Genomic DNA, 15,651 nt, shown 5'->3' with positions numbered 1-15,651 from the left:
CTGGAATGCACTCCCTGCAGACATTAGGTTTGAACAACCCTACACGAAATTCAGACGTAACATGCTAAACTGGTTCCGTACAAATGACCGCTAACACTCCCCTACCTCACTAGGACTGTACCCAATACTGGCTACCCTCTCTCTGCTCCACTTCTATTTTGCCTCATGGTAGTTTCGGCCTACGGTTCTACCACCCTCACTGTACCTGTTACCTTCTGTACTAACTGACTGCTCTATGTAATATTTAACCCAAAGCACCACGCCCTCATTGTAACCTGTAAGTGGTAGTAAGTTATATTTCTGCATGTCCACCACACTCACTGTACTTGTTATCCACTGTTCTACTTGACTGCATTATGTAATATGAGACCTTTAGTACCATGCCTTCACTGAAACCTTTAAGTGGTAGCAAGCTATATCCCTGTATGTCTGTACCCATTGCATATGCTGTAACTAAGCTTTAAGTATACTTGTCCTGTTGCGCCCAGCTACCTAAGGGTTCGGTGTGAATTACCAAATAAATAAACAAACATATGAACACATCTGTGCAATGGGTGCTTCACACACTGAGCTAACTTCTGAACCATTGTGGCACTCAATTTATCAATATGCATTTCACTGCTGCCTATTGCACATGATTAACATAATTACCACAGGAAGGAAAGAATGCTACAGAGTCGTGCCTTAAGGAACACACAAACTATGTATACCACAGGGAACACAGAAAGCAATCCATGATTAATTGATCAAGGCAGAATGCACTTATCAAAACAGAAAAGGCAATGGGTTTAGAGCCTCAGCAGCACCCCATAAAATATCCTGAAGTGTGATATTTAAGACTGGTGAACAATGGAATCTTCTTCAGATCAGGCTGCCCTATGGGGCCCCCTCGAAGATGGGGGCCCTGGGCAAGTGCCCCTTTTGCCCTTCCATAAAAAGGTCTCTGACTAACTCAAGCTTTGAGTACTGCCTTATAATCACCCACAAAAATCTTTGATAGTGTTATCTTGGAAGCACTTACTAATACCAACTTGGGAGACAAGCCAGAAAATACCAGTAGTAGTTGGCAAAGCGTGAAGCAGTGAATCATGTATGACCTGGACAAATGTGAGAGTGTTCTGGATTTTTCTGTTTGGATAACCTCTTTCGACACATGCTCTACCAGTGCTTAGATACTGTGGATAGAGACTGACAAACCGAGTTTTGTTCAGATTACCCCATGATACAGGCACCAAATAAAAATGTAGAGGACAGTATTCAAACACATACTTGAATGTGGATGCTAGCTCACTGGTCACAAATGATGTGCCCTTCAAAGATACGACGTGGGCAGCATACTGCACTCTCTGACCTTGCTTTGCTGGATGGGTCCATCGTTCCAATAGGCAAGGTGACTTTACATCAACCCCCTTCGTTGATCCCTAGATGCTACTTGTTAACGCTCAACGGAGCTCGAGAGTAAAGTTTTACATGCCAGAAAATCAATAATGCCAGGAATCACAGACTCATATCTAAAAGGACTGGTTGCAGACCAAAGAAATGTTGTACTCATGAATCTGAACAAACCTGAAAAACATGAACTGAGAGATGTCCTCCAGAATAAAGTCCTGTCCTGGTTGCGCCTTAAAGTTGGAGAAAGTGGTGTTAGGTTCTATGATCTTAGATTCCCGTAGGGGTTCCATATCAAGGAAGGGTCTCTTTCAAATGACCGAGACTGCATTGTTTTTGGCGGTGGACGGAGCAACTTTCCTTCTTTTCTGAGTTGTTGTCGTAAACTGGGAAAGATGAAAGTTACTACGAACGTACAAATTATAACTGACTGAATTTTAATTTTTTTTCCCTCTGAATTTTCTCTGATTTTCTTTGAGTTTTTATTCTCTTGGTTTCTCTTTGATATTGCATTGCATTGCATTGGCCGGATTTTGGTTGTATGTTGTTTATGTTTCGTTTTAGCGCCTCTATGACTCAGGGCCAGTGTTTTGTGCTTTACAAATAAATTAAATAAATTAATATTGAGGAGGATATCCACACATACTTCCTAACTAATGACAATGGAATAGTCTTGCAAGCTATCTTGTGGCAAGCATTTAAAGTTTATATTAGAGGAATGGCGATGTCACGAGAACTGGGAGTATTATGTATCATACGCACGGACTTGATGAAATGTGAAAGTGCACTCCAGATGCTAGAAAGGCAGTTTACTGCGGCACCTAACCGTAACACCCTAGCAAATATTCCACAATTCTAAACCTTTAGACAACTGGCGGATAGGGAAATACAGTACTGTGCTAAATCGGCCTCAGCCGGGAAATATGGTGAAGGCGATAGACCTGGGAAAGTGCTAGCCAACTTGGTGAGGATTGAAGGGGGGGTGGAACCATATAGTTGGGGTAAAAGACGAGAGTCAATTAATGGTTTATACTGAGCAGGGCATCAATGAGATGTTCACAAGATTTTACACTTCTCTGTATGGTAAACATGGGGAGCTAGATGAACACAGATTGAGTGACTTATTAAATGACATTCCTTTGTCCTTACTGTTCCCCGAGGTGAGAACCCAACTGAACGCCCCATTATAAGGAGAAGACCTCATGCAGGTGATTAAAGATCTACCCAGAAACAAAGTGTCTGGACCAGATGGGCTCACTGCCGAATTCTACATGGAATACAGCGCTCTGCTAGTTCCGCCGTTATTCAAGCTCTGGGAAGAATCTGTCCGTATTGGCCAGCTACCATTATCTTTACGTGAAGCTGTAGTGATAGTCTTGGTAAAACCCAGGAAAACAAATGACGAATGCGGGTCCTATAGACCATTATCATTGATGAACATACACACCAAAATGTATGCTAAAGCCCTAGCTAACAGACTGCTGCACCAATGCCTGCTTTGATCTACCATGATCAAGCAGGATTTATACCAGGCAGAGCAACATCCCTTAATCTGAGGCGTTTATTTAATGTCCTAGCACGTATAACCACAGATGCAAATGCAGTGGCAGTAGCTATAGACACTCAAAAAACATTCAACATGGTCTCATTGCCTTTTTTATTTGCAGTTCTGGAGAAATGCGGGTTTAGGGGGCACTTTTATAAGTTACATTAAATTACTATACACACAACCTATGGCAGCTGTTCGCACAAATGGTATCCAATCCGTTTCGTTTGAACTTGGTAGAGGAACTCGACAGGGGTACCCCTTGTCACCTCTGCTGTTCGCTCTGGCTGTAGAACCCATGGCTGACCTGATTCGCTCTCTACATCGTAATAGAGGTATCCGGACACTAGGCACCGCGGAACTCAAATCACTCTACGCAGATGACATATTATTTATTATACGTTAGAGACCCGCAACATAATCTAGATCCAATAATGCAGGACATAGTCCGGATTGGCATATACTCTGGATTCATTGTCAATGACATATGAATATTTCCCCTGACAGATAATACTCCACGTCCATAAATACAATCTCTATTAAAATGGTCTCCTGACAGAATGAAATATCTAGGGGTGACAGTGACTAGAGTCAAAGATTCTCTCTTGACGAGTAATTATACTATCGTGCAAAAGTATGCGAATGCTAAAATATCTGCCTGGTATTGTATACCTATGTACTTAGCGGGTAGAATGGCCTTAGTAAAAATTATATTGGTACCCAAGATGCTGTATACATTTGTGAACGTTCCTATCTGGCAGGGGAACTTCATTTTTTAAATCTCCATGAAAATTTGTCCCAGTTCCTGTGGCATGCCGGAAGGGTGAGAAAAAGTGGTAGCCTAGGGCAGTCCCATACGCACTGGGGGGATTTAACAGACCCAATTTAGAAGTGTGCTGGTTAGCAACACAAGCTCAACATGCCATCTACTGGTATAGTAATGATGCAGCCCCACTGCATGTTAAATTAGAGAGGAAAGCAGCAGTAGGGGTGGAGTTGATGTCATTAATACTTGACAGACCATACAAGGATGATTGTCAGTTCGACCCTGCATCCTGTACGCTGGAGGCATGGAAGCGTAAATTTACTAGATTGAAGGTAGAGACTCTCTATTATCGCTGGCTTCCATTATGAAACTATCCCTTACTACCCCCTATAAGCGATTAAACAAAGGTGGGAACCCTGTGGTTACCGTACTATTGAGGACTTATTCTTTGAGGGCAAATTCATGTCACTAGATAGTTGCAAAAACAAACATGTGATAACATTAACTGACGCCTTACACTATTATAGAATACGAGCTGCACTACATGCTAAATGGTCGGATTACCCAAATGAACACCCAGAAACTAAGCTATTGTCATGAATCGCTAACTCTGCAGGGTGCCGCCACGTATTGTCTACTTTATAAATAGAAATATTTAATACTACCCCTAGGGGGCTGGACTGGTCGCTGGACAAATGGAACACTGAGCTTAATCTAACAGTGTCAGATATGCAACGGGCTACAATGTGTACACATACCACCGAGGTGTCCATGAATATGCGTTTAAAATGGATTCAATACAAAATACTGCACATGCTACACTATACCCCCCTTAAACCCAAAGAAATAAACCCAGATTGTAATGGGTAATGCCTGAGGTATAGGTCATCAGAAGCGGGCACGCTGCACATGCTGTGGAGTTGTCCAGCGCCGATACATTATTGGGAGTCAATCTATGCTGCACTAGCCAGTATTACGGCAGACAGATACTGATATCTCTGATGTCTGCTATGTTGTGACTGTGGCAAGATACAATGGACAATAAGCTAAAATCCTTACTTAACATTGGTTGTGTAGTGGCAAAAAGATATTTACGGAAAAAATGGAAATCTACTAACTCACCTACTTTTAGCAAATGGCTCAGGGAGTTACAGTGGATCAATGAAAGCGAGGAACAATACATACTGAGACTGCCCTATGCGTCTAGACACAAAAATATTTGGTGTGAATTCAGAGCCTATTCATCTAAGGACTAAGCTGGTGGAAAATATTAATGATCTATATTAGACATTTTGGAAGTTGAAATGCTGATTGTGTTTTAGGTATCATGTAATACTCTGTAAAGTTAATGACTAATTAATTGTATGTCATACTGCCATGTTATGCTGAACTTAAATACAAAAACTGTACAAAAAGTAATGGTCGGGAGGAGGAAGTGAAGGTGACCGAGGAAGAACATCCAACATGTACAGAAGACTAAATGGTTGCCGAGATAATGTCCAATTTGGGCAACCTAAGATCTTGACATTTTGAGAGTGGAAAACAACATTCACGAAAATTACCAACACAAAAACACATTTCAAAGGCTTCCTGTCATTCCTCTGCAAGTACCTCTTGCCCCGTGGGCCAAATAACTTCTCCTATTGCGGGGCAGAAAATCACAGACTTTTTTTGCAAAGTCTGAGGCCAGCACAGAAATTAAAGCCATTTTGTCCAAGCAGGCTACTGCTGAAATTGGTTGGACTCATATAAATTACATCAGCCTGATTGAATTTGTAGAAAACAATACGAATGTTCTAGCTGACCTGGAAATGGAGGATGCAGCTAACTCTGACAGTCCTGTTCCGCAGTGATGTGATGCCTCACGCCAAGGCTCCCCTACAGAAATAACGCGTTTTATGGAAAATGAGATTGTGGGAATACAGAGGGAGAACATGCCATGGGAGGCGCTCATTTCACACCACATGCTCAGGGAACCAGGAGGTGATGGCCCATACTTTATGTTTGAATGAGATCAAAATAACATTGGAAATATTGGGCACCTTAATCGCACCTCAACCCATTTCTTTGGGATGCTGCGGGTCCAACGTTGCAACACAAACCTCCACAGTGACTTCTCCGATTCTAATAGGAGAGGAGAAGGACGTTGAAGATAATAATTTTCAGAGCTCTAAAGCACCAGCTAGAACATATGTTGAAGCAGTGATGGAAAGGTGGATATTGAGACAGATTGAAAGGGAGAGGGTATTAGTCCACTCTCCCATAAGTGGCCCGGGTGAAAGTATAACAGAGGATGAACGAGACGGTGGTGTGAGGGAAATAGCAACTTCCAGTGCATTAGATAATAACAGTCATGAAAAAGGTAATAAGGCTGTAGGGAAAATTGGAAGGAAATCAAAAAATTGAAATTCTAAAAAGAATAAAGGGGCCATCTTTGCGCATGTTTTTGCACAATTTTATCACGCTCTGAAACACCTGTGTACGAGCGCCATAGAAATAAAATATCAATATCAATATCAATGTAACCATTATGGAAGCCCTAAATCAACCCACACCACGGTCCCGAAATAATGTTACCGGTAGCCCTCCTGCAAATGTTGATAGAAATGAAGAAGACGTTGATTTAGTTTGTTGTGACTTGAAACCTCCTTTGATAGAGAAGGAGGTAATGTATGTTAATGGAATGAGGAATGTTATTGTGGAGAACGAAGGGTCAGCAGGTCTTTTTGTAAAGGAATTAAGCGCTAAGGGAGATTGTGATGTTCAGACTAACGGTGAGTTGGGTGTAATAAATGCATCATTACGAAAGATCCAACAGTCAGAAAATTACTGAGTGTGCTAACATTCCTACAGGCACATGGTATGTGAAGCAAGTCACAGTCTTAGCATTGGGTACGGGTGGGCAGAGAAGCCATGCCAACGTGGAGTTGGAGGCAATAAGGGTTACGCAGCATCAGGAGAATTGCCCGAGGTAAAACATTTGCTGAGAAAACTGTATTGGCCTGAGGTGAGAACAATTGTAAGGTTTAGGAGTACTGACACTAGTGGTCCTCAATCCTGGGGTCCGGTTCACCCAAGTAGAGTTATTGAGCCAGTTAAAGAGCTGAGAGAACCAGAAGCTCTACAAATTAGAGAAAGTAACAAGAAACCTCATTTTAGTATTTTAAGAAATGTATGGAGTGTAGATTCTAATGAAAAAGCCTCTTACAATGAAGAGAGAAGAATAGGGGGAAATCCACCACTTATCCGGTAAAGGATATGCATGAAGGGTAACTCTGAGACAACAGATTATGGATTACGAGCATCTTGGGGAAAGAGATCCCGGTGTGTCTGAGCCAATCCATTATCTTGACGTTTTTTCCAGAGATTTCAATTGTGAAAACATTGTCATCAGCAAACATTGATCAGGTAGAAATTGCAGACAGATCAATAACAGAGAAGAGTACTTTACATTTTTGCTTGAAAACTATTAGGGATCTAGTACTTTCTGAGAAAAACGATGTTACGCTTGGGTTTCCTGGTAGAAGGAAGGGAAAAGAACACAATGGAACATGGGAGACATACAATATTGAATTTACTCAGAGAGTGACATTGAAGGTAAATGAGGGCACTGGTCGAGAAGTAACTGATTCATTGCACCATAAGAGCACTCCCTCTATGGACTGGTCGGGGGTTTTGACAGCTTTGTGGACAAATGGGAGCCAGCAGCCGGGAATAGCACAACAGCCTTGTTTAGCAGTGTTGACCATATAAAGGTGATCTCATGGAACACACACGGAGTTGCACATCTTATCTCCAATGTTGAACCTCTTGTTCTTTTAAAACAATGTAATTGTGTACTTCTGAAGGAGACATGGCTGACTTCAGTACCATTGTTGGATGGTTATACAGTTTTTGCTCAGTTTGCTAGACCCAGTCTTGAGGTGCAACCTTCTGAGGGCTTAATTACAGCTGTTCACTCTGGGCAGGGTTTGACTGCAAGGGATGTTCTTAACCTTCCGTTCGGGGCTGCCATTGCCATTGTAGTAACGGGAAATGGGGCCATCAAAGCATGTCTGTTAATAAACGTATATTGGCACAACGGCATTGCACCCCTAGACAACATTTTGAGGGCCATAACTCATAGTACTGTTCAATGGCCAAGTGAAGTACCTTTGGGATATATGTTATTGGCCAGGGATTTTAATGCCACCTGTATGAACCTGGTAAATGGGGAAGAGGAATAGTCATTAACATCTGACATTGTCACATCTGGGAGACAGGCACATGTGGGTAGACAATGGAGTGCAGAGCTAGCTTCCATGGGCCTCCAAATGCTTAATGGGAATGTCACAGGAGACTTGGTAAGGCAGCCCACATGGCATCGCAGTGCAAGGGAGTCTACAATTGATTATGTCTTTGTGGACGAATACCTACGTTTATAGTCTTGGGAGAATAGCTCAGGGGCAACATGTTCTCCTTGGAAGCAAGACGGCATGGAGATCGATCCCCCCATCCGAGCTTAGAAACCTCTGGGTATTAAGGGCATTATAAATAACCTATCATACCATATCATGTTTGGGTATGTGTATAACAAAAAATACATGGAGCGACCATCCAATGTTGAAGGCCGAATTTGGGGTCTCCCTCTGTACATTTACTGTAAGTGAATTTAGTGATTTGAAGTTGAACGCACTAAGCAAACAATAGTATTCGTTGGTCACCAAAATGAATTAATGGCCTGAACAGAACCCTTGCAGAGACTTTTAAAAGGACAACTTATGAATGGAAGCTGGTCACATTCAGTGCCGATAATTTTAATAAATCATTAACGGACACGTTGCGTAAATTACAAAGGGACAATTTATGGGCGAATAACAATGTGACAAAAAGACTGCATGTCCATAGTTTTGATGAAGTGTTAGCGACAAAGAAGAAAGAGATGCGTCAGAACATTAGGGAGATTATGACCTCCAGTAGTACTTTAGTTACAAAGTTGGAGCAGAACAAACAGGCAAATCGAGCCTACGGTACATTTTTCAAAGCACATCAAGCACTACTTTTGCAGAAAGATGCAGAACTGATGCTCTGTATATTGCTTAGAAACATTTTGGGAAATTATTAATGCCCAAGAGGGAGCAGCTTCTAAATCACAGCTAAACGCAGTCCCAGAGGCTATGTGGGTCACACATGTTGAAGATGTTTACTCTTGTCACAGTGAACCCTTTGCACTAAATCAGAAGCCCTTGCAGACATTGGAGGAAGGATGGAAACTGGAAATGGATACCGACTTGGTAATTGAGCTGATAAAACATAGTAAACCCTCTGTGGCTCCCAGTCCCAATGTTTCTATCAATGATATCTTGAAGAGTGATCCCGTGCTATGGCCACTTATGTTAATTTTACTTTTTAATGATGTTGTAGCAAGTGCCGATTTCCTGAGTCTTTGCGGACGGCTCTGGTGGTACCAATATAATTATAATTGTTCTTTTATAACGCACTTAATACCAGCAAGTGTTTTCTAGGCGCAGGATTGGGATTCAAACCTGTGTTGAGCTGCATTGTCTTGCTTCCAGGACAAACACGTTGCCCCTGAGCTATCCTTCCTCCCCAAGAGGGGCACGAGTACTGACCCTAAACATGATCGTCCCATCACTCTTCATGATGTGGACAGTAAAGTCTTAACGTCCCTCTTGTTAACACACTTATTCGAGTGGTACATTCAACCGGGAGAATAGGTAAATTGCAAAACGATTTTTGGATGGGACACTTCACAAATTTAAATGTTAGAGCAATCCAAGATCAGGCTTGGCCAGCTAAATTAAGTAGCACCTGTGCCACCTCAATAGACCTCTCAGAGGCCTTCGATAGAGTCAATTGTAGTAGACTATGGTTAAAACTTGCAAATTGGGGTCCCCTGGGAGGTCTATTGAAATCGATGGTTGGTTTGCATGAGGGGTCAGGAATTAGGGAGTGGCTCAATTAGGACGGTGATCTGTCACATAACATTAACACTGAATCAGGTCTCAGACAGGGTTGGGTTCTGGCTACCTATCTTTTTCAATTATATGTATCCGATGTAGATTAATTTTTAAAAGACCACGTGTCTATATCTCCTAATCTGGGCTCCTTGAGAAAGCCCTGTATTGCTTATGCTGATTACTTTATAATTTTTGATAGAACCAGGATAGGTCTTTAGCAGCTTTTATCAGCTTTTGTTAAATATTCAAAAATGAATGGTCTTGTGATTAATCCAGGGAAGACGAAAATATTAGAATTCTCTTGGAGATAAAATTTGTGCTCAACGAGGTGGGTTTTGGAAAATGCAATTTTGACTGGTGCCTCAAGCATAATTTATTTGGGCTTTCATATATCAGCCCACCGAAGATTTCAGAATATGCTTTTAGTCCTAAAACAGAAAACTTCAGCCCTGATCAACCAATTACTAAAACGATAGAAAATGTGGTTGTTTCTTTATGAAACCGGCTATAGATTTCTACAAAGGTAAAATAATACAGAAAATGGTATAGCCGTGGTATAATGTGGTATAACGTATCTTTTACTTTGTTGGACAAAATGGTGGCCTCAAAATGGAGACGAACCTTGAAAGTGCCTAATGCTGTTCTGCTTGGAGCAATTCGCAACAAACTAGGCCTATCATCAGTCAAGGTTCACATCCAGTGAAGATTACTGGCTCTCCTTTATAGATTAATTATTGCTCATAAGGGATTACTGTATTATGATTTTAAGGTATATATGGAAATGCAACTTACACAAGGAAAAGGCACTTGACTAATGGGAAGGTTCAGGGTTTACTGTGCCAGTGTGCTGAAAGAGATCAACCAAGACATTTAGACTTTGAAATCAAATCCAGAGAAAGTGAACGCGGGACTGGAATGTGACTATTGATCAGTCCCATGGTTATCCGTCATTTTCCCCTTTAGCTCATGAGCATAAGAAATGAGGTTCTGCCGCTCCATATTTACTTTTATTCCCAAATCTTTTCTACAGACAACTATTAATGCAATTAAGGTGGAATTTGTTACCAACCTGCGAGGTTCAGTTAAGAAGGAGACTGATTAGAATTGGAGATGGCAGTTGTCGATTTTGTAAAACATTATTGAAACAGCGAAACATTTGTTTTTAGACCCTGCATTGTCATTGCAGAGAATGGCATATTTTAGGAAAATGTTTTTATTAATTCAGTGGGCCGATGTGGAGAACCTATGGAAAAATTGCCTGTGCCCAAAGTCGACTGGGGTAGGAATTGCAGTGGCTGGATTTGTTAATTCACGGAAGTTGGTGCATAAAAAGAATATTGACGCAATGACTTCACGTTAATTTCTTTTCAGGATGGCGATTTAGGAGTTTTTCTTAAAAAGAAGAGAGTAGTATATTATTAACCTGGGTACATTATTATGATGTTGTTGGTTTTAACCTTGTTTGATTGTGTTTTATACGCTTTTTATGTGGCTTTATTGTGGGTATTGTCTTTTTATCTAAATACCTGTTTTTCTTCTGTATTAACTGTATGAATTGCTGATGTTATTTAATCCAACAATGGACATTTCGGACCACCCGCTCTCACCGTCCTCCACCCTGCTTACCTTCCGGCTGCACACAGCGAAGTGTGCTGCCGCCTCTGCGATCTGCAACACTGGTTTGCTTCATGCACATGGAAAGAACCAGCACTGCAGGGTCCTTTCCTTTTTTTTCTATTTTTTTAAAGTCTTGCTTGTCCCCAGCTTTCCTTTTTATGGAAGTGGGGGACACCCCTGCAACTCCCGCAGTCCTGGAATGTCGATCAAGGGGAGCGGGTGACAGTCCTGTAACTCCCGCTCTCCTTGTTCGACATTTTTAGACTTCTGTTTTTTTCCAGCGCCCTTTTCGGTGTTTTCTGCCATTCATTTTTTTTCATTAATTTCTTCTGATTCCTATATTTAACTAAGTGGGAATGCCTACATGTTTAAGTTACATGTTTTTGTATTCCTTATTTGACATCACTCTTGTTTCTCTGACCTTTTTATTTGTTTTCACTGACTGAATGCAACTGCTGCCTTTCGACTATGATCTCCCCGTGTTTCCCTAGCCCCATAAATTCAGTTTCCTACATAAATATGGGAAGTAACTAAAACAGTTGCTGACTCTGTTGTATAATCAATGTAAAGGGGTTTATTCCAGTTGAGATCAGAGAAGGGTATGCTCATTTTGCTCATGCTGTGTATCTATGCTAGTTAGAAATCTGTGTTGTTGTGATGCACAATGCACAACAGAGGTTAGCAAACCATTGCACGACATATGTGTTACCCTAAAACTGCCATTAATCCTAGCCACTGAAGTCAAAGGTGATGGATCTTGGGTGTTGTAGACCAAAACATCTGGCATCCGGAGAAAAACAGATTGCCTTCCCTGATGTACCAGAAGGCGCATCACACTTTCTTATTTCTGTATATTGTGAGGAAATTTCTGTCTGAGGGGTTTAATGCACTAGACCCGAACTTCCATAAGCCTCAGACTCAGCTAATCAAACAAGAGTTGGGATAAATGCTCTCTGCGGCTTCTTTGACTCTCTGTTCCGTAACTTGACTAAACTCAAACCTCATCACTCCAAAAGATGCTCCCGCAGATTTGGGATGCCTCAATGACCATCCAAATATTTGTTTTAACTAGTTGGAACTAAAACATTGAAAAGTCAAAAGAAACAGCAATACACCAATCAAAATAAATAAAAATAATGTTAATATTTGTGTAGAATGAATCTCTACTATAAGACCCTATGGGATGATACATGTCTATCGTCGTAGAAGGATGTGCACAAACATAAAGTGTGGACAGAAATTCTTGCCAGGTCAAATCTTTGGGTTGAGTCAATTTTTGAAGGGGCCTAGACACCAACCAAAAAAGCTTCTAGACGCAAAATACTGAGATCTACCAGGCTTTGTCAGTGACAGCAAATTTTCACACTTAGAGGTTTAATGGATTTGTGTGGTTTGGCTTACACAAGGGTTTATTATGAAAGCAACGGCCCTGCTCACCTCAGGTAACTCGTAGTTCGGATTGGGTACCAGGCCTCCACTGGTCAATGTCACAAAGTTACAAAGTCATAAACTGGAGTTCCCGTGTCACCAACCTCGAGGGAGGATAACATGACAATTGTCTTAATTTCTTTTTCAAGGTTTTAAGAATTGTATATTGTGTAGTAAATATTGCTAGTATATGTGGTTTGTTAGGTTAGCTTTTGCCGTAAGGTGACCTTAATAATCTGTGATCATTTTTTTTAACATTAAGAGTGCTTTGTTTTTCTATTTGCTTTATTGCTCCATATACTTTTGTGATTTTCAATTTTTCTTTCAGGTAATCTCCTGTAATGTGGTTTTTAGGTGTTTGAATTACCAAATGTGTATGGCTATGTTAGGTTGCATTTTATGGAGACATGTTTAATTCTTCCAAATAAAGTTTACCTTTGAAATAATTCAGGGCTTGGCAAAACGCTGCACAAGGCTTCTCTTCACAGCTATTTCTTTGGTTAGCAAGGCTTTATACTCTAGTATTCTGTGATACTGCTTTGCTCCGCAGGGCTGGCATGGAGTTTCCAGTAGGCAGTACAGTATTGTGGCTCCTTCTAGTGATCCTTCATGAAATAGACATGCTGTCTTCTTGTTAATCTGCTCAGCCTTTTGACAGACTCTTGGCAAGTTCTTGTTGAGGAGGTATCCAAGGATTGTATAGCAGGTACAACCCATCATTGGTATTGTTAAATGGGAAAATGGATGGTTGTTTGTTTCTGGTTTCAAGCCAGGCATGAACCAAGCTAAGAAAGGATGCAGGGAAACTAATAATCATGTGACTCCCACATACATGTGACTTTCATATCCTATGTCTACAGAGGGCAACAGGAAAAGATTTCTCAAGGGTCTGGATGACGTATTTCACAGTACAGTGGGGATCATTCTGAGTTTGGTGGTAAACTTGCCTCCATGACTGCAACTCAGTCTGGCCACATTACCATTGGATTATAAGTGTGGCAGTGGCAGTATTAGACCCCATTCACGAAGTCCATAAGGTCTTCATAGCGGATTTTGTGAAATGACCACTGGTGCTAATTCTGCACATGGTAATTCCTCCATTTACTGGCCATAAAGTGGAGGATTTGCCACCAGCACTTGGCAGGTGGTAACTTCTCCAATTTAAGGGTAACTCAGAATGTCTGGCAGTAATTTAATTGCAACAAATATTTACACCATTGCCAAGTTGTAATGAGGCCTTGTATTTTGGATGTCATTTCTATAAGTGGTTCTTCAATGGTGTCAGCAAGGGGTTGATGAAGCTGTATCTACCTAGTAACAGGGTATGGAACCTTTGACTCTTCAGATGTTTCAGATTACTACTCCCATAGGCCCAAGCCAGCATTGTTAATGGTGAGGATAAATCAGAGGTTGAAGAACCTTGCTCTAAATGCAGTTTGCTATCTCATTCAAGTAGAGTTGCCAAATTGGCATCTCCTCTGCCCAGTTATCTCACTTTGTTAGCTTCTACTTGGAAATGCAGGTATAATATTTTTAGGTGTTGTTGCTTGCACTGAGTTTTGAAGTCTCTGTTAGAGGACCAGTCTTCTGAATGAGATCCTCTGTTCCTTGTCCCAGCAAGTCTTCCTGTTTAATAAAAATTGATAAGGCATACAATACCAGCGAGTTGCTGGCAGGTGGTGTAGCAAAAATTGATGGTTGAAGAAAAGGTAGCTTTAGAAAAAACCTTATTTCTGTATTTAGATCTCAGTTATAACCAAGCTTATCCTCTGATCAAAAATAAGTGTACATTTTGAAATGATGTCACTTGATGCCGCTGCAGTGACATGTTTGAGGTGCAACTTGCCTACGGGCCTACATTTCATCCATAAGGTTGTCTGGCCCCATGCAAGCCCCCTCACATTTACACAGGTACAGAATAGGTGTTGCATGCAAACTGTGAGCAAACAACTGTGCTGGGTTGTAGTTTGTCTGTGGCCTAAGTGGGGCATCCATGTGTACGTGTGCCCACTCTGCTATCACCTCCCTTACTTTCAAACACATCTTGGTTGTGGTTATTGATTCATGTGACGACCATTATTCACTTTGTTTACAGTCATGTTTTGAAATTGATTTATGTCATATTTACAATCAATTGGAATTGTGCCCTAACCTCATATATTCCAATTGTATAATTCATTATTAATGTCCAGATCCAGATTATTGATTTGGAAGGGGAAGAGGAGGAGCAGGAGGAGGAGGAGGAGCAGCAGGAGCAGGAGGCGGAAGGAGAAGTGGAACAAGGAGAAGCGGCGGTAGGCCAAGAAGAGAATGTATGTCTATTCAGAGGCGTAGATAGGGTAGGTCCTGAGGGGGCAAGGCCCACACAAAATATTTAAATGCCCACTCAGCAGGGCTATGGAGGTATTTACAGATGTTAATGTCACTGCACTGGACCCCACTACATTAGTTTCAGGCCCCACTTGTTAGACAACCCTGGCTACGCCTCTGTATATTTATAAATGAACATGTATTCAATGCTTTAGTTCTGTGACTTTTGTCAGTATTTTTAATTCTAGACCAATTTTAAATCTTTTTAGGTAACCTCTTTCTTGAGAAATGTCTGCAAATTATATTAGTTTCTGATATGTTAGCTATTTTTCTTCGGTCTGTGCCTAAATCTTACTGTGGCCTAAGATGGATTTTGGAAATAATTCAATGCTTTGTTTCTGGGACTTCTGTCAGTATTCTTTATCTTGGAGCAATTTGAAATCTTTTTTATATAGTCTTCTTTTTCTGTATGCTCTAATTTTCATTTTCTGCACTTTGTATTGACATGTAAAGAACTGCGTATGTTCTTAAATTCTTGTAACTAATAACATTGTAGCTTCCTTTTAACAATTTTTGTAAAGGTTTATAATAAACCAAAGCAAATAAATAAAAAAATGAACACATATTTATGGATA

General features: G+C 40.9%; 1 protein-coding gene across 1 annotated transcript in view; it reads left to right on the top strand.

Annotated features, from left to right (window-relative positions):
* Positions 1–15,651, top strand: part of LOC138527211 (retinitis pigmentosa 1-like 1 protein) — an 823,506-nt gene that overhangs the window by 526,446 nt on the left and 281,409 nt on the right. Inside the window, exon 9 of the mRNA XM_069638329.1 lies at positions 14,899–15,000. Coding sequence (XP_069494430.1) covers positions 14,899–15,000 — 102 coding nt within the window. The remainder of the gene's footprint in view (positions 1–14,898; positions 15,001–15,651) is intronic.

Source organism: Ambystoma mexicanum, chromosome 14, assembly GCF_040938575.1.
Source record: "Ambystoma mexicanum isolate Mex_15411 chromosome 14, UKY_AmexF1_1, whole genome shotgun sequence".
Classification (NCBI taxonomy): Eukaryota; Metazoa; Chordata; class Amphibia; order Caudata; family Ambystomatidae; genus Ambystoma; species Ambystoma mexicanum.
The sequence above is the reverse complement of the archived record's forward strand: the minus strand, read 5'-3'. Positions and strand labels throughout refer to the sequence as shown.